Here is a 26,405-nt window from a genome sequence, read left to right as displayed (position 1 = left end):
GCAACATAAGCAGTTGCGAAAAGATCGTTTGAAAAGATCTTGCCAAAGGATCTTTCTTCTATTTGATCATTCATCTGCAGTTCAAAAAATATGTTTGATATATTTACATTCAAATATAACCATGTTCACAAATTCGATCAATTTGTCAAATTTCTTGTGATAGAAACATAGCTATCCATGGTGAAGTCTACATGTTAGCCATGCTTGTTCAAATTGTCATACACCAATATTGTTTTAATTTTCAGTAATCCTACTTTCTAGAACAAACCCTGCAAATATGATGATTATTGTTATGATGAATAAAAATATAGCAAACACAGTCAGAAATTCTTGCAGTCATGTTTAAGTCACATCTACATTGCTTGTGTTGTGTTCATAGGAAGCCCACATCTCTGCACACAAAAGACCATTTAATTTGTGCTAATTGCACATTTTACAATACCATCAGTACTGTGCAGTGCGATTTGAGGTGCAATGTGGCACAGCGCTGTGACCTGACTTGTACAATGTTTAAAGCTTTAATGCTTGTTGGGTAATCAATTTGTTTCAGGGTCAAGGCATTTGAAGATAAACTTAATGGATATAACAAAGAGGTTGAGGCCTTCAGGAAAAAGGAGGTAAAATACATGTACATGGGCATTTCAGTCGTAAATATTTTTTCTCATTTGATATTCTTTACAAATCTTAAATGTGCATTTGTTTTCAATTTAGATTATGGCAGCAGACGAGATGAAAAAGAATGTTGAGAAACTCGATGAACTTGAAGAGGCACTGAAGAATGCACAAGAAGAACTAATTGTATGTTTGATAGAAATTTCTCATCTGCTATTTCTTTATGAATTTGAATTTAACCATTTGCTTCCTTTGAAATCAAGCAGACTTGTTGGGTTTACATACAGTAGTGTATGTATCTCCTCTTTTAAGCTCCCGTGAGTCAGGGTCTACACGGTCATGGAAAGTCATGGAATTTGAAATTTGCATTCCAGCCTTGGAAAAGTAATGGAAATTAGAAAAATTTTTTGGGGTCATAGAATTTGGATATCGTTTTTCTTTGCTTTACAGCAAGTTAATACAGAAGAGGAGTTGTTGGAGTTTGAGGCTACACAGTTCCCAATACTTCAAACCATGATTGCCTACAAAGAACCTTATGACAAACTGTGGAGAACAGCGCTAACGTTCCATAACAAACACGAAGCCTGGCTGAATGGTATGGGATTGAAATGCTTACTTCTTTTAATACTTCTTGATGGCTAAAAGAACAGTCTTACTGCACAAAAATAATTTGTTGAAGTCAAAGTTGAAACGATTTGGACAGAAGGCAACATTAAACATCCAATTTTGATAACGGCTTTTAAGGTTACCGGATACCTTCGCGGGTGTCCTTGGCGAAAAAAACTATTTGCGCGCTGTCTTAAATGCAATAAACATAAACTATATGTCAGTAAAAAGCTAATGAAATGTACTATCCGGCAAAAATTATTTCGCTTTGATTTTTTCTAGCCGTAAGGGGAGTGCGTCCCAAAGCCCAAAACGACTGATGTCTCTTTGAGCGAATTTATCGGGTATGGAATTCGACCGCAGAATCAAAACCACTGCATCATATCAATCACAAGGCATTAATCTTCAAAACTGTGTGAGGCTTTTTCGATATTCCTATTGGTTGCTTCGCAATTTTACTGTCAATTTTGATGACCAAAATTTCACCGGTACGTTTTACGACAAAGGCCATTGCGGGAGATCAATTTTACAAAACGGAAATCCCTCTCACAGTTTTTTTGCTCGGCGTCTTGGGAATCTTCGGGCCAAATTTCAAGGCAATCCGTCAAATCCTTGTACCCTATAAATTGCTTTAAAGAGGGCACACTCGCGTAAAAACGAAGTAGGTTTTTTTCGCTTCTAAAGGTTTACAAACATTTTACCCCCTTGCTGCGCCATATTTCAACACTGTGGATGCCGCCGACGTCGAAAGCCAATAGAATTACAGGAGACCTACTGCTGAGTCCCCTGAGATTACTGGTGTCGCGCCGGAAAATAGTTGAGTGCGTGACTGCAGTTCTATTATTAGTCAGAATATCTCGGATTTCCTTGCGAAATGCCGGGCAGAAAAAATTCTTCGAAGAAAAGGAAATAAAAACTGCAGAGGCCTCGACGGTGAGCCCCATCCATCCGAAAGAACAGCTGCAGGCAGAAATGAGGTCACTGGGTTACGTTGAAGGACTATTTATATATAGCATTATCCATGCGAATAAATTGCCGTCGCAAGCTTGCAGTTCAATATCTGAGTTTTTCTGCTTTGCAGGTTTGATGGAGATATTTTCACCCGCAATCTGGAGGCCAGCGTTGAGCGCAATATGTGGGGAGGGAAAGGGCCTTAAAGAACTCGATACATCGATTATTGTACCTGGGCTTATGTGCTACGCGCTTATGCGGCTTCGGGACGAGTTTTTCCACTGTTTTTTCGCCATCTTCCATCTGAAATTTTCTTCTTCTTTTTCTTAGGACCAGTTTTCTTCTTAGTTTTTTATCTGAAACTTTCTTCTTCTTTTTCTTAGGACCAGTTTTCTTCTTAGTTTTTAACCACGGACTCTTTTCTTTCTTATTTTTCGCCATACACGGTACGCAAAACGAACACAAGCGAAAACTAGGTGTGAATAAATCACAAGTTGCAAACGTAAACAAAAGGAAGAGAGGTGACATGAAATGAACGACTCCAGATGTTTTACCGCGAAAAACATCACGGGAAGCCCTGACGCTGACACGTTTTAATTGCCTTATAGCACTCTGGCGACTGATAGAATTTCATTTGAAAAAACCTTTCTTGTTGATAATTCGCGCACGCCTCAAGATTTGTTATAATTTTTTTTTGAAAATGAAGCGAGACTAGTAATGTTTAATTTGGCCTCAATTTTTTTTGGGCAAACAAAAAACGGCTCTCGAAGGTATCCGGTAACCTTAAGTGTATCTGTTGTGGTAAAAATTTATCCCTGATGTAAATTTTTATCTTCCTATTGTTCTTGGGTATGGTAATGTAGGTTAATGAGTTTGAAACAATGGAAAATAAATTTAAACATGAAAAAAACTGAACCACAACACATTCATCGGCAAATACAAATGTACTTCCAGTTCAAACAGTGCTGGCCTTTAAAATGTTTGAAATGGAAGGTAATGTTGTGTAGCATGGAAGCAACAACTTGTACTTTTCTTGTCCACGTTTGCTTGCAACTGAGGGGCTTCAGACTGATTGAGTAAATAATATTATTGAAAGGCGTTGAATTAAAGGGGTTTGTTTCCTTGGCACAAACTGCAGGCATCAGATCTCACCCCACAGAAGAATAATCCGCTGTGAGAATAAGTGATATATGTGCGGTATATAAATACATTACCATTTGTTCCTGTTTTATTTTAATAGGTCCGTTTACTGACATTAACTCGGAAGAAGTTGAAGAAGAAATTGGCAGCATGTACAGAACAGTGTTGAAACTCACCAAAACATTCGGCGATGCTCCAGGGCCACGCCGAGTGGCTGACAGTGTCAAGAGCAAGATTGATAAGTTCAAAGTTCACATTCCTCTGTTGCAAATTATTTGCAACCCAGGACTAAGGGAACGGCATTGGGAACAGGTAGACAAAATACATATCCACATGATGGGCCACAAGCCGTTGCTACCTATTGATTTAATTTAGCTTGGTTTTTGGATATGTTTGATGTGAGAGATTCAAGGTTCTCCAGCAATGCTACTATTTGTGACGTTTAGTGGAATGCATTTCAATGTATGATACAGAAGAAATTTTGCACGGAATACTATCTTTTGCCAATTCTTTCAATAATGTAACATAGCAGATTTACTCTGAACATGCAGTTGTAAGATATAGAAGAAACTGCACAGAACACTCTCTTTTGTCACTTCTTTCAATAATGTAACTTAGCAGATTTACTCTGAACATGCAGTTGTAAGATACAGAACAAACTGCATGGAACACGCTCTTTTGTCACTTCTTTCAATAGAGCGGTTTTCATTTGAATTGAGTATCGTAAAACCAAAACCAAACTTATCACTCTGGCCAATCATGAGAGATGTAAAAAGCACAATGAACCAATCAGAACTCGTAGCAAATACATTTAACCGGCTCTAAGCGTGAGAAAACGCGTTGAAAGAAGTTCACGATTGGTTTTGGTTCTGCTTCTCATTGGTTGAAAAAGTGGCACGAGTTTCACGAACCAATCCCAGAGCGTAGCAAAGCAAAACCAAAGTTATCACTCTGGCCAATCATGAGAGATGTATACAACGCAATGAACCAATCAGAACGCGTTGCAAATACATGTTACCGGCTCTAAGCACAGGAAAACGCGTGGGAACAACTTCATGATTGGTTTTGGTTTTGCTTCTCATTGGTTGAAAAAGTGGCGCGAGTTTTACACACCAATCCCAGAGCATAGCAAAGCAGTTACCAAATTACTTTCAACAGTCAATTGAAAACTGCTCTAAAGTAGCATTGCACATTTACTCTGCGCAGGTGCATCCATGGAACTTCGCTGGCAGTGACATTGCATGGCAACTTTAGCTGTATGACAATATTAATGTTCTTATCCAACAGTACCTCAAGTTAAGGACGAGGTGGAGATTGCTAAAACACTAATAAAGAGAGTTTATAACAATCGCTGGTTATCAGTTTATAATTTGATGAACTCTGTGTTTATTGCAGATGGGTGAAGTGGTTGGATTTGACATCAAACCTGAGCCATCAACATCCCTCTGTAACATGCTGGAGTATAACCTTCACAAGTTTACAGAAAAGTAAGGAATGTAACCTGTGTTATGTTATCGGAATTCAGTGCTTGATTTACAGTACAAGCACCTTTACTGAAGGTCATAATCAACAGCCTTAAAAAGTTGTGCATTCATTCCAAACAGATTTTTTGACCATTAAAATTCTAACATTGCCATTTTCCCCTGTCGCCCTTATTTTAATCTACGTTGAAGATGCTGTGGTGAGTCCACTAGGGCATTAGTTAATGACGAGAAAGGGCATTAAAAGCTTATAAAGCGATATTGTCTGTGTTCTCGTTTACAGAAATGTCAGATAAATACGTGGGCATTTGCATTTGCCCCACCTGGTTTTGGTAGCATTGAGCATCCATCGTATTAGCTCGCTTTTGATAACATAGAGAGATTTATATTTATGTCTAAGGCAAACCGTAGAAATGACGCTACGTTTGCCGCTTAATGTTTTCAGTTTTTCAGTAAAATTGAGTAGTCTTGCGTTAGCATCAAAGGTCAGAATTGTTCTGCACTATTCTCATCTATGTACTCGTTTCTTCAAGAAAGCATAAACGCGAATCTCACGTTTGCCGTTTGCAGTAAACGCGATTCTAAATCTCTCGATTATGAACACGTTAATATACTTTGTTTTAGACTTGATGAGATAAGCGGTGCTGCTAGCAAGGAATTTGGCCTTGAAAAAGCTATGGAGAAGATGAAGGTTGAATGGAAGGACATGTACTTTGAGTTCATTCCCTACAGAGACACAGTAAGTGCGGTTGATATGGACTCGAGTTGAGTATTTTATAGAATGTTTTCATTCACGTGACTACCGGCCATATTGGTTTACTGAAACAAAAGAAAGTATTTGCATAAAAATAGAGTTCAATTCCCAGAGGTTTAGTTTGGGACACCAGCATGGCCGCCATTTCTTTTATTTTGGGACACCAACATGGTCTCCGTGACGTCAAGTGAAAACACTCTATACAGTGGTGTGCGCGATATCCTTGCCACGTTGCAGGATTTGTGACAACCAACTGACAACTTTCTCGTGGGTTTGCGGTCCAACTGACCAATCAGATGCAAGAAAGGTGTTAGGCGGGGTTGTCAAGTTACCATTTATATTCCGATAGTTAAGAGCTCTGCTTCTCAATGTTACTCCATTTTGGAGTAAGCCATCCAAACATTGTCAAAAAGTTGTCAGCGTGATCACCTTTATCATGTGACAATGGCACAGTACGCAGAACTGCAGCAGAGATCAAACCCAGGTGGAATTCCCTTGGCAGGGATCAAACTTCCAGATTTCACCAACCGTTGCTAGTCGGTTGATCAAATCCGGAGGTTCGATTCCTGCCAAGATCAAAGATTTTTTACTTTGTCACGTGCGGTCTCCCATTTCCTTACTATGGCTAACGCTCAGTGGGAAATTCATGGGTTCACTTTAGCACTTAAACATACACTGCAGAGTTAATTCACTGATCCATCATTTGAGTTTTCTTTCTACCTTAGTTTGTCGGTCAAATAGTTCAGAACGGGATGAACGATAAATGGGAATGATATGGTTCAGTATTCACAACTTCTCTCTCTAGGGTTATTTCATTGAATCTTTTCGAAACAGCAATACTCTTGGGCATAATTTTTTTTTTTTGCCGTTGTGGTAGCCTGCAAGAGAAGACCCCCTTTCCAGCTTTCGTTGGCTACTTTGTGGCAAATTGTTCTCCAATTATTATACCATTTTTAAAACAGGAAATTTCGGTATAAAAGGGCCTGGCCTGGCCATTTTCACCTTCAGTTGTCAATCAACCATCAGAGCGGAAACAACTGATAGACAACGTGACTTTTCCTACGACCCTTACTGACGAAATTGGCTTATTTCTCGGAATAAACCCTGTTAACCGAATAAGAAACCGATGTGTTCTATTGCTGTGGTAATATTATAAAATTTTGAGGCATGTATTTTCAGAGGAGGCTTTCACGAGTTAACAACTTGTTCGACTGGACGGCGTCTAATTTGCATATCACACCCACAAAGGAGTGAAAGGAAGGAGGGGCTTGCCCTTTAATAGCGGAACTTCTTGTTTAATGCTGTGTTTGCTTGTCAGGGTGTGTCTATCCTGTCTGCTGTGGATGACATCCAGTTGTTACTTGATGATCACATTGTCAAGGCGCAGACCATGAGTGGGTCTCCATTCGTTAAACCCTTTGAGGCAGACATCAAGGTTTGTTGACGATGAATGAGGTCTTCATTTTACAATACAGGTCTTCGTTACAAGTACAACCACTTGTTCACAGCCAAAATACTCCAAGCGTTCCTCTCATTATCCAAGACTTTATGTTAATTTTTTTGACACTTCAACTTTTTCGCAGCAGTAAAATGATTGCATTATGCAGGTTAATGTTTGAATTATGAAACTATTCTTAGTTATATTTACAGGAACACTTTGAATTTGTTAACTGTCTGACAACTTGTTATTGTCAGACTAGAATGGAATGTTGCAGACATGCAGGCAGCATATCTTGTGATATCAAAGGATGCAATTATACAAAATGAGTTTTTAGAGTTTTGTTTGACTGAAATGATCAACTATAAGTTTTGTACGACATAGTTACTAATAGCGTTTCAAGCGGTGGACGGTTGGTTTAATTAATGCCATCTTCCCAACAGGTGTTATTTGATATAACAAAGTTATTTGAAAAAAGTTTTTTTGGAAAAAAAGTTGGAAAAAAGATTTTTGGAAAGTTATTTGATACACTTGAAACCGTAGACTCCTATATTGAAGTGGAAACGATAATTGACCAGATGAAAAACTGATCATCCATATCCTTCTCTTTGCCAGTATAGTCTGGTTCTCCTTTTCCCTCTTCATCTCTTTTCTATGTAATATTAATGATAACAAAAAAGTTACATATAATTTACTTTAATTTTGATGCATAGCCTTATCTAAATTTGCGCTATTATGTAAAGTAAATTTTTTTTCTGTTTTCCAGCGTGTTTGTAATTTACTGTAATTTTTTTTCAATTATGTTCTCATACTCGTCTTGTCCCGCCTCGACTAGCTTTGTGGCTATTTGCGGGACAAGCCCTTTATGTAATCTGAATTTATAAATACGTTGTTGTTGTTGTTAGCTGTTGTGTTTCGAGTATATTTCGCTTTATTTCCCAATCACCATAAATTAATTATGGTTAAATTTAGCCTCAGCCGACAAATCACAAGTCAAACAGAATATTGAGCACAAAGAAATATTCGCCTTTTAAAGATGGCCAAATTCACAGTCTTATTCTGTACGAAATATGGAACTTTTGAATCCATTTGAAGGACTTTTTATCCCATTCCTGTCCATTTTGAAAGCTAAAGTGTGTTGACGTTTTTTCTACTTTTGTCATTTAGATTTGCTTCTCATATCCTTTAGGTATTGGTATAAACAAAGCTATCCACAAAGTTGGTACTATAGAGTGTGTGCACGACAGCCATGTTGGAGGACCGAAACAATACAATGATTTTCCTTTGGGAAATATATTCTATTTTTATGCAAATATCTTCTATTGTTTTAGTCCTCCAACATGGCTGCCGTGCACACACTCTATAAACATTTCTCGCTTTACTTTTAATTATACGCTATTTCGTTAAACTGTTACAGGAATGGTGTGAAAGGTTAATCGAGATGCAGGACATCATTGATTCGTGGCTTAAGGTTTGTGTTTGAAGTTTAAATGTCAAGTTTTACGTAGTACGCCATGCTTTTGATTAGTTATACGAATAACTTTGGCAAAGATGTTAGACTACTTTTTAATGTTGCAGTTTTGTTCTCACTGCTTTGCCAAACAATATCCAGTTCACTTAGGGAGACAGAACTGTACATGAATGAAAAAAAGAATTAATGTATTCTGTATAGTAATGTTATAGTAGAATACCTTCACAGGAAAATCTGTGTTTTTCTTTGTTGTAGTGCCAAGCAACATGGCTTTACCTGGAGCCCATTTTCAGCTCGGAGGATATCATGGCACAGATGCCAGAAGAAGGGCGCAAGTTTGGAATAGTGGACAGTTACTGGAAGGACATCATGAGTGAAGCAGTAAGTACTAACATTCATTTCAATGATTACTCTGTAGACTTTCATTCACAGACTCAAAGTTTAGTTCAAATTACGAGTCTAGCTGGGCTGAAGGAGGGAAGGAGTTTACTCTTGTGATCTGCAGCGTTTATAGAAGCTTGCAAGGACCTCCATTTGTCTGTTGTTGTTGTTGTTTCACCTAAGTGCCAAGCACAAGGCTTTGGTGACAGACTTCGGTATGCTGATACTGTAAACTTGACCCTCAAATTCAAATGTTTTATGATAATGCGGTTATGTTTGGCAAAATACTGACATTCGAACCTATTGTTTCCTCAGCAATGGTAGAACTTAATTTGAGTCTAGATGAGAGAACTAATCTTGTTTGCTTTTAACTTGTCTAAGGTATCTGCAAGTTTGACTATCCATGATTTGTTGATGGTTGTTATGTTGCAGAGTTGAAGGGTGCGCTGCGAAAGGGACGTATGTTGCTTTTTTTGGCCAAAAAGTCAGAGAAAAACTCCAAACTTGTCCAGTTTTAGCATGTACTGCGGGTTTTGTTCGTTAAAAGTGGATCCATGTTTTCATTTTCCTGAGGGTTGAGTTTCGAAGGATTTGATCACATTAAACTACCACTACATTCAAAGGAGGGGGAAATTTCCTAGTAAATTAGTCTGGGTTAAAAAAATTAAAACGTTCTGGCATTAAGGACGGTGCCTACTAATACAGCCGAATATTTTTGTGCGGCTTATGACTATTCGCGAAAAGCGCATCTTAGCAAGGGATATTGGAATTCAGAAAAAAAGGGGGGTAACCACGCATTTGTCAGAGATAATAATTCAAAAAAGCAGTAAAAAACAAAGCAATAAATGGAATTTTTTTCCATATTGAAGCTTTATTATCTCTGAAAAATGCATGGCTACCCCCAATTTTCTTTTCGGATACCAAGACCACTTGATAAGTTCTGCTTTCTCCGCGTATTTTCAAACCACGCAAAAATATCCCTGTATTAGTAGACACCACCCATAGGAAAACCGAGTATTTCGAGATGCACAGAACGTATGCGCAGGAACAAAAGAAGGCACCGTCCTTAAGCGCACAGAATCCGAACTGCAGGTTAAAACGCCTTTTTCTCACTTTTTGGCCAAAAAAAGCGATATTTGCCTCTTTTTCAAGAAACCCTTCTATTGTATGTTCTGCAACATAGATTCCACCTAGTTTTAAATGTTGACTTTCAAATCCGTACGTCCTCCTTAATGGAAGAAACCGACTTAAAATACTTGTTTTTAGGTGAAAGACACACAAGTTCTTATCGCGACGGCCCAGCCTAACATGTTGGGAAGGCTAAATGAATCCAATCAACTGCTGGAGGAAATTCAAAAGGGACTTAATGCTTATCTGGAGAAGAAGCAACTCTTCTTTCCCAGGTAAATACGTCTCACTTCCTCTCCTCTTCTCTCTCGATGTACCAGCTTTTCTTCAAGTATTTCTGTATCTTCTGTATCCATTTAGTGATGCACAACTAGTAGAACATAACAGTAGTTTTTTTATGCTCGTACTTTTTCTTCTTTTACACCTCATAAAGTAGTAAAATTGTTTATGCATGAAATCGAACATATTGCACGGCCATTTGTCTTCCTTTTAGCTTCAAAAAGCAGTAGAATTTCTTCGGGATAATACCCATAATTTTGACGCTTTTTATAAACATTTTTGCCTAGAACTTTCTCACTGAAGATGTTGTATGCCTTTCACACCTTTTACGTGTAAGCCAAACATTGTATCATGTAATGTTCTAACGTTCGTATTTGTGAATGAAATTCTCCAGGACGAACTTAAAATGAATGCTACTGAGACCTTCTGGTGTAACGTTTTTTGACAATACTTTTCTGTACTGCTGTTCATTTTTATGTTTTTCTTTTTAAATGTGCCCACCACATAGTTCAAAATACCAGGGTTCTGTATTTAGAACGCTAATGGGTTTGTGTTATTGACTCTTTCTCGCGCAGGTTTTTCTTCTTGTCAAATGACGAGTTACTAGAGATTCTGTCAGAAACCAAAGACCCTTTGCGAGTTCAGCCGCATCTGAAGAAGTGCTTTGAAGGAATCGCAAGACTTGAGTTCACTGAGGACCAAGAGGTGGTTGGGATGATCAGCGCAGAGAATGAAACAGTGCCATTTAGCAGTAAAATCATCCCTGCCAAAGCTAAGGTAACTCATGTCACTTTAAAATCTATCACTACCATCAGTTTTATCTAGGTCATTCATATCTTCACAGTGTCGGTACGTTAATGTAACATCGTGTTAGCACTACTCATTCAAATAACAACAACAATCTGAGCCCGGATGATGTGTTTTTCAGTCAGTGATACAGGCATACTCGGGAAAAGGAAAACCGAGTTCTCCCAGCACGTGTCCAACCGAAGACCTTCCGATTACTAGTTAGGATGTTCTACTACTGAGCTACAGGAGACTCGTGGGAGCTAAGGTCATTAAACTAGGTTCATGGGACAAACATCCTGCACACTGCTAGGATTTGAATATCGGACGTGTGGTATATGAAATAAATGTGATGGTATATTTCAAGCCTGGTGAATGAATGAGAATGATGTATTCTAGAAAGTGACACAGGCATGCTCGGAAAAAAAGAAATCCGAGTGCTCCTATCAGTAGTCGAACCTAAGACCTTCCGATTACTAGTTCAGATGCTCTACCACTGAGCTACAGGAGACTCGTGGGAGCTAAGGCCATTAAACTAGGTTCATGGGACAAACAATCTGCCTACTGCTAGGATTTGAATGTCGATGTGTGGTATATGCGCTATGAAATAAATGTGATGGTATATTTTAAGCCTGATGAATGAATGAGTATGATGTCTTCTTCAGTCAGTGAAACTGTCTTCTTCAGTCAGTCACTCAGAAAAAGGAAACAACAATCTTTATTAATTTACTCCAAATATTGTGTGGCCCAGCTCTACCTGCAAATAGCAAAAGCTAATAGGGGATCTATTTTCTTTTCAATGAAGCTTGTTTAAATCTAAAATTACTCTCAAGTCGTGTCTGCACTGCAAAAGGTCGTCATATGGATTGTTTTCAGAGGTTCATTTTCGTACGTTTCCATTTATCCTAAATTTGAACATCTGAAATATTTTTAATGTTCACTGATGTAGATTTGTTTTCCAGGGCATGGTTGAGAAATGGCTGATTCAAGTTGAAGAGGTCATGATCAACAGTTTGAAGAAAGTAACAGATGATGCCGTGAATGTTTATTATCAGACTCCCCGGGGCAAGTGGGTCCAAGAGTGGCCTGGACAGGTAAGGTCTACTACTTCTTCTGCTGCCTGGGGCGGGGTAATCCCTTATTGCGTTCGACGTAGAAAGAACGCACTCCTAATACAGATTGGAGTCGAGGTTGTGTAGGACAGTCGATCAACGAATGAATGGATCTTGGGACGCGTATCTGGCATCCCGAGCAGGTTTTGCGGGGGGCGGATGACATCATCACTAACTTGGCAAAGGAGAGAGAGTCTGGGATTGAGATCATCGAACGCACCCCTAATCTAAACGTATTTGTCACCCCAAAGGTTATGTTTTTTGAGCCGTTTTGTTCTGAAAATCGGTATAGATTTTAACCAATTTGGTCTCAAGTCTGAAAGCAAGTATGAATTTCAGCGGCCAGGTCTAAAAAAGGTATTGAAAAATTACATATTTTGGTCTGAAATAGGGAAGGCGTTTAGATTAAGCTAATCCTGGATTAATGAGAATTTTGATTCGAGTTTAATCACTAAATAATAAAGATTTTTCAAAAAGATTTCTGTCCCTGAGTTTTGACTTTTCTTTACCATTGGCTTAAAATTAGATTTTAAAAACATTTTAAGCGAGCGAGCTGAAAACCTCGGTTAACTTTTAATCGTGGATTAGCGTTAATCGGTTTTCGAACAACTGGGCCCAGGACGGCACACCCCACTAAAATTCGGAGTAACTCCCTCCCTTCTCCTGCTACCGTCCCTACCCCACTCTACTGTGGAAAACATCTTTTGCAACTCTTCTAAATTATTGGTCGGGTTTGGTTTTTATGTGCTTAAAGGGGAAATATCATGGGGTTTTTGGTATCTTTTGTTAAAAATGATGAAATAAGACCTTTAATCAGCAGCCAAATAATTCTAGAATGACAAGAGGAAAGAAATCAACTCCATTCTTGAAAGGAACAACTCATGATCTGTTTTAGCACATTTTGGAAACAAAAATGCGAGAACTTGAAAAACATTAGCCTAATATTTTTCAAGTTTCAATCCATTCCAACCTACTCTGTCTCTGGCCAGAAGCACTAATCGTCAGTTTTATTGCACTGGGGAGATAATTTATAACAAACTTGACAATTAATTCTTTGTTTCTGCTGACAGACAAACATTTTTGGGTTTTGAAATAACAGCAAATGTGCGTGATACTTCCCCTTTAAGAGTGTTTAACATGATTTATGTTCACTTTGTATTCTTTTTTCTTCAGATTATTTTAGCTTGTAGTGGCATATTTTGGACTGCAGAAGTGTCACAAGCAATACGTGAGAAAGATGGCTTGAAGGTAAAACAATTTCACCGTTCATACTTCATAAGGAGGCACCCTCCATAAGTAGATTGTCGAAAGTAATTTCGTGTTTCCTTCAGTTTCCTTTACTACGCTATGTGATTGGTTTAAAAAACCCGCTTTGTCAACCAATCAGAATTCGAACCAAACCAACCGTGACTTGTTCGCACACGTTTCCCCGCACGGGTGTGACACCATTGCTTCGAGTTCTGATTGGATGATAGTGTTTTTTAAGTTTGGTGTGATTGGTCAGAGTGATTCCTTTGGCTGATAACTACTACATGCACGCCTTATGGTAGTCATGCAAAAGCACTGCCTCTCTTTTTTGTGTGTTTTCGTTTGCAGAATTATTTGGAAAAATCCAATTCCCAGATTGAGACCATTGTTTCTCTTGTCCGAGGAAAACTGGATCCTGGAATCAGGATCTCACTTGGAGCACTGACTGTGATTGATGTTCATGGTAATTATGAATTTTTAATTTTACAATAACTGTCCAATTTCCCGCGCGCTGATTGGCTTGTAGCTATTCTCTATAATAGTACAGACAATAAAAATGATGTCAGATGTATCGCGCGCGCTTTCTCAACAAAAAAAATAGTCAATTCCGCTCGTACTTTTTCCATGTTATTGTAAAAAACAAATCGACGGCAGTTTTCTATGGTCTATACTTTTATAGACCATAAAATGACGCCATATAATGTCCGAAACTTGGCAGTGAAACCACTCACCTGCGACTCGTGGTTCCACTTGAGTTTTGAACATTTTTTGACGTCATTTTATGGTCTATAAGAGTATAGACCATAGAAAATTGCCGTCGATTTGTTAAATAGCACTGTACTGTACTGGAGCCGATCGTTTGTAAGCTGATTAGTGTTCTTCCAACAGTAAGAGTCATCCTCAGATTCCTTGTATGCTTTGAAGATGTTTTTTTTAAAAGCTAACTTAAAAGCTGAATTTAGAGCAAAGTCACCGTCAAAAACATTTCAAGCCGAAATAATTATCTTATGCAAACAGGTTTCGTAAACAGAAATTCAATTGTTATTGGTTGTAAAAGCTGAATGGTTAACTTAAAAAGTTTCCAGAAAAAAACTACCTAGATTGTATTAAAAAGTTGTCACTAACTGTTAAAAACACGAATTAAAAAAAATGTACTTCGTAGCCCCAAAATATTCGGGGAGTTTTCTAAAAATAGACCCCTCGTTTTTCAAATATACAGTATAGTCCAGATATTTTAGACATTCTGTTAAAGGTGATGAAAAAAAAAATAAACACTTGCAATTTCCTGCACCTGAATGTTGATATTTAGGTTTTTCTGTGTATCATTTTTATACCTGTGATTCTGGCAGAGTAGAAAAGAAGATTCAGATTTCAGATTTTAGATTTTTTTCAGATTTTTTTTAATTTATGCACTATTTCAATAGTTTACTACAAAAGGAAATTAAGATACATCACAAAAGTAACATAAAGATAACTACATTAAATTACATAAATCATCAAAGGTGAAATGTGCGCAGTGACCAAAGGAGCTTAGGCTTTCGAGTTGGTCGCTGCCACGTGCAGCTAACTGGCGTATAACGTGCAACTAACTAAGTAGCACAAAACAAAAGACAAGACAGTTTAGACATTCGCTGTTCTTATCTTGCCAGCTCGTGATGTAGTCGCAAAGATGTGTAAGGATGGTGTAAACAGCACCAATGACTTTCAGTGGCTGTCACAACTCAGATACTACTTTGAAGAGAAGAAGACAATAGTGCGCATGATCACCACCAGTATTGACTATGGATATGAATACCTGGGCAACAGTGGTCGGCTCGTCATCACACCTCTCACGGACAGATGTTACAGGTTCGTCCAGTCAAGAGAAAACGGCTATCCTTACTTTCATTGGTGCCATTCTTAGACGAACAACTGTCTAAATGCACCAGTAGACCTGCACCTTTCAAAAGATCTATTTTCACTGGACCCTGATAACCTGCAGCTGCATTGTTTTTTTTTTTTTTTTTGGGGGGGGGGGGGGGGGCTGGGAACATTATTCTTTTGTTGATTGTTTTGCCCTTTCAACCAGCCATTTAAGACATTGCAAACGGTGCAGGTCGCGCCGAATTACTTCATCATCAAGTTTTTTCATCTTTAAGGAAAAAAAATGTTGCAGTTTTTATCTATAACATCATGAATTGACCAAGCCGCACTTACACAGCACCATATTTTCTACTTATTAATGACAGCCGAGGTGGCCTCTCTTATAAGCCTGGTGGTTTCTTGAGGTCTCCTCGCCATTATTGTAAATGCGATCATTTCTTCTATTTTTATTAAGGCAAATAAATAAATGATGATGATGATGATGATAATGCGCAGGTTAAATGGCGAATTTAATTGCGTATTTCTAATCTATATACTCATTTTTTTAAGAAAACATAAACGCGAATCTCACGTTTGCCGTTTCCGAAAAGGCTATTCTAAATTACTCTGATGTTTTTGTCGTTCTTTTACAACCTGTTTACGATTTTTTCGTACCTTTATCTTGCAGTAAAATTCATCATCTGTAATAAATTCGTCATTTATAAGCGCGTGCATTTAAACAGTTGTTTGTTTTATAGAGCGCGGAACCACTAAAAGTAAGGGAAGGCGAGAAACTAACAACCGATACAGACTGCCAACACCTGTAGCTGCGTCATATTTTTCACCCAGAGTGGTCGTCGGTGACATCCCTCCAGCAAATCTGGTGATTTGTCTCACCATCTCGTTTTGGGTCAACCTACGCTAATGTCTTTTCGCATCCTTACTACGCACGCAATAATTTGGTAATAGGTAACTGTTATATTTCCACAGTTTTTTTCAGTTGCTGTATCACTTTCTGTTGATTTGTGATTTCAGAACTTTGATGGGGGCCATTAAGCTAAACCTCGGTGGAGCTCCTGAAGGACCTGCTGGGACAGGAAAAACCGAGACTAGTAAAGATCTGGCCAAAGCTGTGGCGAAACAGGTTTGTTTACCCTGTCAGTATTGGAATTCAGGTTGAATGCTGGAAATGTAAATATCAAGGCTTATTTGTAGAACGTATTGAGGAGCAGACAGCATTGCAGAAAAGTACTGCTCAATAGCATTTATTCGAGTCATCGTGTGCAGTCTCCATTTGACAAGTTTTATGTTCTCTTGTATGCATCAAAGAGGCGTTCCAGTTTTGAACAAGTTCTTGGAAACGTTATCCACCTTTTACACTCGATTCGAACAAGTCAAAACTACTAAAAACTTTTTAATGTGTAGATACAACCAGTTGCAAAAGTAGTTGAGACATCCTACCTTAACGAGAGACAACTCTTCACCGCGCTATTGCGCGAAATCTTTTCCCCCTCCCCTCCCCCCCTTTCCAATGTTGCTAGCTAAGCAATATGACGTACGAAACTTAGATGAACAACACTGAAACGGGGAGATGGGGGCTAATTGTTATTCTATGACAAATTTGCTATTTGCGATCCATTTAAGTAAGTAAAGCCATTTTTGGCACAAAGTGTATCAACATTTTTGCAACTGGTTGTAGCCTTAAAGAACAATAAGTTATGGTTACTAGGTTTCAATAAGTACCCATTTTATGCAGTAAAAAAGAAACGCTGCTTTAGTACCTCAATGTAAAAATTGGTCTTCATTTTTGCCATGTGGCAGTGTTTTGACACAGGGTGTTTTTGTCCCAGGATTGTTATACATTTTATCGCTTCTAATTTTCAGTGCGTGGTTTTCAACTGTTCAGATGGACTGGACTACAAGGCAATGGGAAAGTTCTTCAAAGGATTAGCTCAAGCAGGATGCTGGGCCTGTTTTGATGAGTTTAACAGAATTGAACTGGAGGTGTGTGTTACATACTCCTTCATAAAAGATGTATAGGGCTTGATTGCATCTAAGTATTTCGGGAAAGTTTGTAGGTTTTTTAATGTTCGTCTTTAGGGAAAGATTTTATGTTTGCTCAGAATAGGATTCTTAAGATTCTTTTGAAGACCTTCGAGGATTTGAATGACCAAGCACCTTAATATGCAAAGGAAGTTTTATGCAGTTATAATCCTGGACGTTCCTTGAGATCAGCACTGCAGAACTTTTTCGTTGTACCACCATCTAATACTAAGGGGCTGTTTACATGGAGGGAGGAAGATCCTAGCATTAGGAAGATCCTAGAGGGCGAATCATCCTAGCGCCATAAGTTTTCTCTATTCAGTTTACATGCAAAAAGTTGTACTTGGCCCTAGGCGCTAGGATCTTCCTAGCTGAGAGAAAGGAAGATCCTAGCACCATGTAAACTGTACTTTCGATCCGAAGATCCTAGTACTAGGGACAAATGAACAAACATGGCGGCAGCCGGGCGTTCAGCTGTTCAAGGCCGACAGTTATTCTTCTTTTCCTTGTCCACTTGGTAACCACTTCGGCCGAAATTTCTGCATGTAAAGCAAACGAAAAGTTTTGCCGCCTTCTCGGATCTTCCTGGTGCTAGAATCCTCCTCCCTCCATGTAAACAGCCCCCAAGAGTTACGAGGAGCGAGCATTTCAAACAGCCGCCCCAAGACTTTGGAAGTCATTGCCTAGTCGTATTCGCTCAGCAGATTCATTGAGTACTTTTAAACCTTTAACTAAGACTCGTCTTCTTACTAAACATGTGCATAGCTGAAATGACTATTTATCTATTGTTAAAAATATTTTTGTCTTTTAATATTAAGTGCTTTGGATAATTGTTACAGCGTCAAGATGATTCTCTTAATATTATTATTATTATTATTATTATTATTATTATTATTGTTATTGTTATTGTTATTGTTATTGTTATTGTTATTGTTATTGTTATTATTATTATTATTATTATTATTATTATTATTATTATTATTATTATTATACAGAGCTGCGTTGCTTTGGAAACGTGTTTGCTTAACTTCGAAATTGATAGAATTTCGTTAGGTTTTAGAATTGATATTCTATGTATTCGGTTTTTCCAGTAAGCAGAATGGTAAGGGCCTCAAACGATTGTGTACTAAGAGTGCCATGTTCTTTTGACAGGTGTTGTCTGTGGTAGCACAACAGATTCATACAATTCAGAAGGCCATCGCAGACAGGAAGCTGAAGTTTATCTTTGAAGGAACAGAACTTGTCCTCAATCCCACCTGCACAATGTTCATCACCATGAATCCTGGTTATGCCGGGCGACAGGAATTACCTGATAACCTTAAGGTAAATTTGTTGTTTTGTAATTAAAACATAATTTTGATTTTATCTGGTAATGTTCGACCAAATACAACACCAAAAAGAAGCGAGTAAATTACCAAATTATTGTGGCTTCACTGAAGATTGGCTCAATGGAAGATTATTTGTGGCAAGTTATGTTGCATACGTTTTTTGACAACCGTAGAAGCGATGTGATCACGAATGCAGTATTTTTTACTTTCATTTTAACAAGGTTTGTCACTATTTCTAGACTATCAAATGAAAAACGTGAGCTAGTTTGTAAACTCATTTTGAAAGCTAATCGTTAGAATAAAATTCCTTACGAATTTTAACCTTCGTGTTCAGTGTGAAGCAAAAACGTAATCAGGCGTATTAAAATCTAAAATTTTCTAATTAGCCACAATCTTGATTGCTTTTGGAAATCAGGTCGTTACGTGCAGGTTTCCTTTGTCAAGGTTGTAGAGTTAAGCTTCTGCAAATCGCCGTCTGTTATTTGCTCTTTGCGTAATCATGCTTTATCTTTCTGTCATTTATCTATAGGTGCTGTTCCGTACTGTAGCGATGATGGTTCCTGATTATGCTTTGATCAGTGAGATCTCTCTCTATTCCATGGGATTCTTAGATGCAAGAAGGTAATCACAAAAGAAGTTTTTTATTCTCATTATCAATTAGATTAGCTCTTTTTTTCTTATCAGTGAAACCTCACAGCAGGAAATAAGAGCTGGTGCTAATTTCTTAATTTCTCAAATGCACTACAAATTTTCTCAGAACCAGTAATAATCAAAGATTAGGGAATGCGTTCGATGATCTCGATTCCAGGCTCTCTCTCCTTTCCGTAGTTAGTGATGATGTCATGCGCCCCTACAAAATCTGCGGTGAATGCCAGATACGCGTCCCAAGATCCATCCATTCATTCGTTGATTGTCCCATACAATCTCGACTCCAAACGCAATAAGGAGTGCGTTCTTTCTCCGTCGAACGCAATTAAATAAAATTAAAGTGCAATCTTGGATGTCTCTCTATCATGGATCGCGTGGTCATGAGTGGACAAAAGAACAAGGCATATTCATAGTTGTATTGGCTGACTTCCCGTTAAGTAGTTACAAATAGACTTCCGCTAAGTCCATCCGACTATACTAATGCTAATGACTGGGGAGAAGATTAGAGAGAAATTTCTTCCGTAATTACGGCAGAAAATACGCGTGTTCTTTGTGAGCTGTTTTAACTTTGTTGTTTGATTGACAACAAATGGCAAGGGTAGGACAGGTTTTCATGTTCAACGAAAAAACAAATTTTCAACAAGTAAAATTGTTTGTGTTACTCAACAGCTTGGCGCAGAAGATTGTAGCAACATACCAGTTGTGCTCCGAGCAGCTCTCGTCCCAGTCCCATTATGATTATGGTATGAGAGCGGTCAAATCTGTACTGACGGCTGCTGGGAATCTCAAGCTTCGTTACCCTGACGACGATGAAGGCGAACTTATGTTAAGAGCCGTGCTTGAAGTCAACCTTGCCAAATTTTTGGCGCAGGTAACAATTTAAACCTGTTGTTATTTCTTGATTGTATTGGACTTGTATTATTAGTAACTGCCAAACATTTTTCTATTTCTATTACTTTACCACCATCTGCCAATAAGACTTCAGTCTTTTAAAATTTCCGAGAAAACTCAAAAGTGGTTCACAAATGTTACCACCAAACAAAATGAAAACAACTAGTACATTATGTAAGATTTCGAGAATGAAAGATTCATCCACGATGCTAGTATAGCTGTTTGGATGTGATGTTCAATGCTTCACAATTCTTGTTGCAAAGAAACCTTTGTACAAATATCACAATATTGAAAATGTTTTCAATGCCCGCTTTTGTTTGAAGAAGAATTGCCTGTATTACCTGTGACAAATTACGAAAAGTATATGTAATAATTATACATAAATTTCTCGCTATGATATAGTACGTAACCCTAACAATTAATCAAACTTTCGGTCTTGTCCAAGGTCTGACTATTCGAATATGTTGAACTTTGACGTGTAAAAAATTTCATTTTAAATTTTTTGTTTTCATTTTTGCAGGATGTTCCTTTGTTTGAGGGAATCATTTCGGATTTGTTTCCTGGCACCAGTTGGCCCAGTCCTGATTACGGTGTGCTTATGGATGCTCTGCGAGAAAACTGCAAGATACGTAACTTACAGCCAACAAAGTGGTTCCTGAAGAAGATCATTCAGGTATGTTTGGGTTTAAGTATTGTTTAAAACACGAGCAGCAGTGTTTTATCGGCATTTAAAACCACGAGGCGCGGCCGAAGCCAACTGAAGGAATTACCCCGTTTTAAATAAAAATATCTTCTTCTTCTTTTTCCTTATTTATTCTTCAGTTAGCACAAAACAACTTTGCTGAACGTAATCATGACGTACATTATTTTCCTTATTTCCAACTCATGTTTGTGTTTTTGTTGATTATCGACTGCAGGTTTATGAAATGATGATCGTCAGACACGGTTTTATGATTGTTGGAGATCCATTGGGAGGAAAGACAATGGCTTACAAGGTGAATTGCAATGTTTTTTTTTTCGTTTCTTTTCTTGTTTTCCTCTTCCTACAGTATCTGTTTTTTTTTTCTCACAATGTCAAGAAACAGCTTATACATTTGTCAGCACATCAAAAACAATATGGTCTTACATTAGTTACTCACTTAGATGGGCTCTTCTAATACTGTGGTTTACGTGTTGTTCAAGAAGCGCCCTTAGATTATGTGTTTTAAAGAAATTGGGTTAAATCCTGGTAGGTATGGAGCACTACACTTCCGAAAAATCCGCTGGCAAGTAACATAGTAGTCTTCCGTGTATTACCCAAATCGCTATTCAGAAAGAAAATCAAAATTGTACTATTTGACATCCTAGAGTCTGAAGACGTGTATGACGATTTTGAATCTCTAGTAACAACAGTCAAATCACAACTGTCCTGGTTGTATATTACCGTTTTGTCATTCCTTTCCTTCCTACCCTATTTCATGTTTCTGTGTTGCCTTTAAAGCGCTCAAAAAAGGTATTTGAATTATTTTAGTCCTCCCAAAAACCTTTCCTCATTCTTGTATCTTTGATATTATGGCTCAGTCTGCCTTCTTACTTAGCAGTTAAAGTCATTCTTTCTTTTTATCATCCAGGCCCGCCTAGATTAGCTTTGCTACCTGCGGCGCCAAGAAATTGTACATGTTAATTTATACGAACACCTAATAAAGTTGAAAGTTGAAGTTGAAGACTTACGGATGGGGTTCATTTACTTATTGTGCTAATGGCCTCTGGTATACTGAATCTTAAAAAGCAGTTGTTAATTGTTTGAGTTGTACGTTTAATTTTTAATAAATATCAGATTGATTCCTGACCAATGCCCTTCTCCTGTTTAGGTTCTTGCAGATTCTATGTCAGATCTTAATAAAGCAGGATATCCACACCAAAAGGTACCCAAAGCTTTAAATGTTCTTTTACAATATAATTGCTTCAAAGCAGTTAAATTTCATCGCTTCAATCACCAACAGTTGTCATGTCTTTGTGGTTTCAAAAAATGACCACGTGATCACCATTTTGGTTTACTGCGTGATAGATAACGCTGAACTTGAGATATATGAATTTCAAGTCCCTGTCGCCTTTGATGTCCTTCGATGATGCCAACACAACAGTGTCCAGTTGTTTTAGGAGGAAGCATGTGGCTAAATGGTCAGGATACCAGACAGCAGACTGCAACTCCTCGGCCACGCTTCTAAATAGCCAGACCAGCGAGTCTGCCTCCTATCAGACACGATTTTCAAGTAATGTTTAAAACGCGAGCAGCAGTGTTTTATCGGCATTTAAAACCACGAGGCGCAGCTGAGTGGTTTTGGACTCGATACAATACGTGCTGCGAGTTTTTTGAACGGCTTCAACAACATTCCTGGAAAAGCGTGTGTCAAGAGAGTTCATAACAAGGACGCTTTTGTGAACGTTGGGAATTAGCATACCAGAAAAACATTAAACACCGGATACTAATAAGGAGGAGGTTCTATCGGGTTTTAAAACCACTGCACGTGATGTTTTATCGACCATTTGATAGGTCAATGGGCTTATGAATTATTCATGTGTTTTTGAACCGGTTATATCTGTTTCTGGTTTGATATTTGGGTGGAGTGCCTATAAACTGGCTTTGAGTAGCTAATTATAAGTAGTACACCTCTACTATAAACAGTGCATTTCATTTATCTTTGTTTTACTCCTATGATAACTTTCTCTTATCAAATCTTTAAGGTGATTTACAAGATCATCAACCCCAAGTCAATCAGCATGGGTGAGCTGTATGGCTGCTTCGACCCAGTCTCCCACGAGTGGTCAGATGGTGTGCTGGCCAACTCCTTCAGAGAGCAGGCGTCCTCGACTACAGAGGACCGGAAGTGGCTGTTGTTTGATGGGCCTGTGGACGCTGTGTGGATTGAAAACATGAACACTGTGTTGGACGACAACAAGAAAGTGAGTCCAAAAAAGGAGTGTCAGGGAGGTGGGGTGGGGTTGGTAAAAGCTACTTTTATGAGGGGTGATATGAGTTGGTACTCCCTCTGTCCTCTACTCTTGTGTAAGGTTATTAGCTATGCAATGACCCTTGATTTTCCATGATTATTATACATTTTTTATCAGTGTCATTTCAGTGTTCGATGCCATTACTTTAATTTGAGATTAAATCATCTATGTTTTGAGGAGGCCTTGTTTTATATAAACTTTATAGTTTCGTTTAGGCCTCCTCGTTACCATCGTGTTCTCCATTTTTTTACTATTATTTTTCAAAATTATTTTGCTTTGTCTTTGTTTGTGTAACGTCTATGTCTTAAGTATGGCAAATAAAATTAAATGAGATAAAAGTAACTTGTCACACACCCCTTACCATCGTCAATCATGATAATTTTCTTAAAAAAAAATTACGTGCTGTGTTATCTTCTTAAAATGCTCGTAATCTGGAACATGTAATTTCATTAAGGAATTCCATGTCGCGACAAGTTTCGTACAGTGAAATGCAGGTTAAATTTCATGCTGGGCCTTTTCACCTCGTCTTTTTTCCAACCATTTACATTCCGCTTTCTTTTAGTCACATTTTATAGCTTGTGTATAACTTATATATATATATAAACAATAAAATGTTACGGTTTTCAGTGATTGTACTGCTTGTTTTCTTGAGCCCAAGAACACAAGCCATACACCACAGAAGTCCATAAAACAAACAGAATAACAATTTCTCTTAAGGAATGAAAATTTGTCATTTCAACCTGGTGCATTGTATTGCAATCCAAACAACTCTTTCTTGTATTTTTATAACCTATAACGTTCGTGTTATTTTTTTTCTCAGTTGTGTTTGATGAGCGGTGAAATCATCCAAATGAACAACAGGCAGAGTTTGATATTTGAGCCGGCAGATTTGGAACAAGCTTCTCCTGCCACAGTCAGTCGATGTGGTATGATCTATCTTGAACCGCACCAGGTAAGAAGTCTGTACATTTAATGGAGAGATGTATTTACCTCGCGTATTACGCTTGCGGCGCCTAGCACCAAAACTGTGCGAGAGGAAAGTGATCTCCAAGGCGTGTCGCTGGAAGTGTAGGGACTATTTTACGGGTTGTTTCAAGAGTAGCAAAAGAAACATGGAAAATCAGAGAAGACAGTTAACAGTGACAGCCACTGACCAACCGTGGAAAATGGCGGGAAAATGGTGATCACGTGACGCTGTGAGTTAATCTTCCTAATTAGAAAGATTTACAAATAGCAATGTAATCTGCTAAGTGGCTGGAAAATGAAAGCTGTTGGGCAATTATCATGTGGGGCTGTTTGTACTTCAGTATTTTGCTAATGTTTGTTTTCTCCGTAAACGTGGGTCGTTTTCCATTCAGCCAAAATTGTCGGTCTATGATTGCGGAAACTTTTCGTGCCAAATGGGAAGGCTGTTTTCGGGCCAGAAGAAAACCTCGTTTTTAGTTCCAAATTTACATTCTCATTAGCACATCTAAAGAATTACGTGATGGCACAGGAAGCAAACAAAATAGAATGGATAGTTGGTACAAATGGAATAGTGATTTCGTTCGAACGGAAAAAGAGCGGTACTTCTGAAGGTAGTCCATTCATTGTCCTGAAAATTTCTGGTTTTTTCGTGCGTCTATTTGAATTTCGACCACTTCAACTGGAAGTTTTGATGGCAAGCGGCTTGGAGCTATCGCTAGACAGGAGGATGAAGTCATATGTGCGTCTGTGCGTTCTTCTAACCTGTCCTCTTTCTTCCGTTCTTTTTGTTTAGCTTGGTTGGGAGCCTTTGATGGAGTCTTACATGAACACACTTCCCAAGTGTCTGAACGCTGAGCACGTGGAAACCATCCGTGCTCTATTTATGTGGCTCGTGCAGCCATGTCTGCGTAAGTTACAGTTAATCAATTATTGCTTTTTACTGTAGGTGGTTTTTATCTGGGTGTCGTAAAACCAGAACGAAAATAGTCGCGGATGTTGTTGGAGCAGCTGGTCAGAAGAATGTTCCTGTTAAGATATTCAACTGTAGTGTAAACATTAAAGCAAAAGATTGTGCACGGTCGCAGCCCTTCCAACATAAATTGCAGTACCATTGTTGTCATGACAAGGTTTCATAACGAGTCCCTCGATTAACTATGCTCTGACGGTCTATATAAAGTCTGCAGCTAAGGTTAACACTGAGCTTTACTTTAGGCGCATCCTTACTATCAGGGGTTGGTTACTTTCGGTATTTACTGACAACCGTCGAATTTTATCGCTTTAGTCCGGGGTTTCCGTACATTTGGGATCGTTACCTTGACAACCTTATAGTAATTCTTAGCTCCTTCGAGTCTCCTGTAGCTCAGTGGTAGAGCATCCGAACTAGTAATTGGAAGTTCTTAGGTTCGACTCCTGATAGGAGCATTCCGAGTATGCCTGTGTCATTCATTGAATAAAACATCATTCTCAATTCTTTTTTTGTTGATATTTTGTAGAAGACAATGTCTCTTTTCGTTACAGATTTTCTCCGCCATGAGTGCAGGTTCTTTATTCAGACCTCAGACATGCATCTCGTGAATTCGTTCATGAATCTGTACACGTGTTTGTTGGACGAGATTGCTGCGCAAGAGCATGCAGAAGGCCCTGACAGGATGTCTAGCTCACAGGTGTGTACGCCATAAACACGTCACAATCAGACACCATGGTCACATGATCAAACGGTTCTTGCATCACAATATAGCTGTTTAAGGGACACTGTTTTTGTGCACTCAGAAAATGAAATGAAAAATTGAAGTTAGAGAACCAAAGGAAGCGGGTTTGCTAATGAGTTTTGTACTTTACAAAGTTCTTTATAATTGTGATTAATAGTGACAGCGGATGGAAATGCATTTAATTATAAACGAATTTGGATAGTTTCGTTCAATACTTTTTTACAAGCTGCTACTGAATGCTGTTGTATCATCCTTCTTTCCTGATATTTCTTGGTACTTTTAATCTTAGTCGGCGTAAAATTTAGTTTGTAAAGTTTTAACGAAAAAGAAGTTTCATTTATCAAAATTATTTGTTATGAACATTCTCATTGGATCGGTTTTATTGCCGTTACCTTCACCATTTTTAACTGTTAGCAGTGACATTAAGTCAGTCTGTAAATTTGTCGATGTTTTTGGATTATTCAACTTTCTCTTTGTCTCTTTGCAGATCACCAACTGGCTTCAGTGCCTGTTTATTTTCGCCTTGGTGTGGTCCATTGGTGGCACAATAAACGGAGACAGCCGGAAGAAGTTTGACGCGTTTTTCAGGCTGTTGATTAG

General features: G+C 38.3%; 1 protein-coding gene across 1 annotated transcript in view; it reads left to right on the top strand.

The window, feature by feature from the left end:
• LOC146462365 (dynein axonemal heavy chain 3-like) overlaps positions 1-26,405 on the top strand; it is a 90,528-nt gene that overhangs the window by 20,373 nt on the left and 43,750 nt on the right. Inside the window, exons 18-45 of the mRNA XM_085085703.1 lie at positions 551-617; positions 712-798; positions 1,063-1,207; positions 3,410-3,621; positions 4,705-4,796; positions 5,415-5,529; positions 6,863-6,979; positions 8,400-8,453; positions 8,709-8,834; positions 10,101-10,237; positions 10,817-11,018; positions 11,990-12,121; positions 13,313-13,387; positions 13,736-13,850; positions 15,037-15,235; positions 16,265-16,373; positions 17,114-17,233; positions 18,425-18,595; positions 19,130-19,221; positions 19,918-20,119; positions 20,660-20,812; positions 21,057-21,134; positions 21,990-22,043; positions 22,864-23,082; positions 23,951-24,082; positions 24,890-25,004; positions 25,615-25,760; positions 26,293-26,405. The exon at positions 26,293-26,405 is cut by the window's right edge and continues 49 nt beyond it. Coding sequence (XP_084941829.1) covers positions 551-617; positions 712-798; positions 1,063-1,207; positions 3,410-3,621; positions 4,705-4,796; positions 5,415-5,529; positions 6,863-6,979; positions 8,400-8,453; positions 8,709-8,834; positions 10,101-10,237; positions 10,817-11,018; positions 11,990-12,121; positions 13,313-13,387; positions 13,736-13,850; positions 15,037-15,235; positions 16,265-16,373; positions 17,114-17,233; positions 18,425-18,595; positions 19,130-19,221; positions 19,918-20,119; positions 20,660-20,812; positions 21,057-21,134; positions 21,990-22,043; positions 22,864-23,082; positions 23,951-24,082; positions 24,890-25,004; positions 25,615-25,760; positions 26,293-26,405 — 3,579 coding nt within the window. The remainder of the gene's footprint in view (positions 1-550; positions 618-711; positions 799-1,062; positions 1,208-3,409; positions 3,622-4,704; positions 4,797-5,414; positions 5,530-6,862; positions 6,980-8,399; positions 8,454-8,708; positions 8,835-10,100; positions 10,238-10,816; positions 11,019-11,989; positions 12,122-13,312; positions 13,388-13,735; positions 13,851-15,036; positions 15,236-16,264; positions 16,374-17,113; positions 17,234-18,424; positions 18,596-19,129; positions 19,222-19,917; positions 20,120-20,659; positions 20,813-21,056; positions 21,135-21,989; positions 22,044-22,863; positions 23,083-23,950; positions 24,083-24,889; positions 25,005-25,614; positions 25,761-26,292) is intronic.

This window comes from Pavona decussata, unplaced genomic scaffold (assembly GCF_977016875.1).
Source record: "Pavona decussata unplaced genomic scaffold, jaPavDecu1.1 SCAFFOLD_189, whole genome shotgun sequence".
NCBI classification, from domain to species: domain Eukaryota; kingdom Metazoa; phylum Cnidaria; class Anthozoa; order Scleractinia; family Agariciidae; genus Pavona; species Pavona decussata.
The sequence above is the reverse complement of the archived record's forward strand: the minus strand, read 5'-3'. Positions and strand labels throughout refer to the sequence as shown.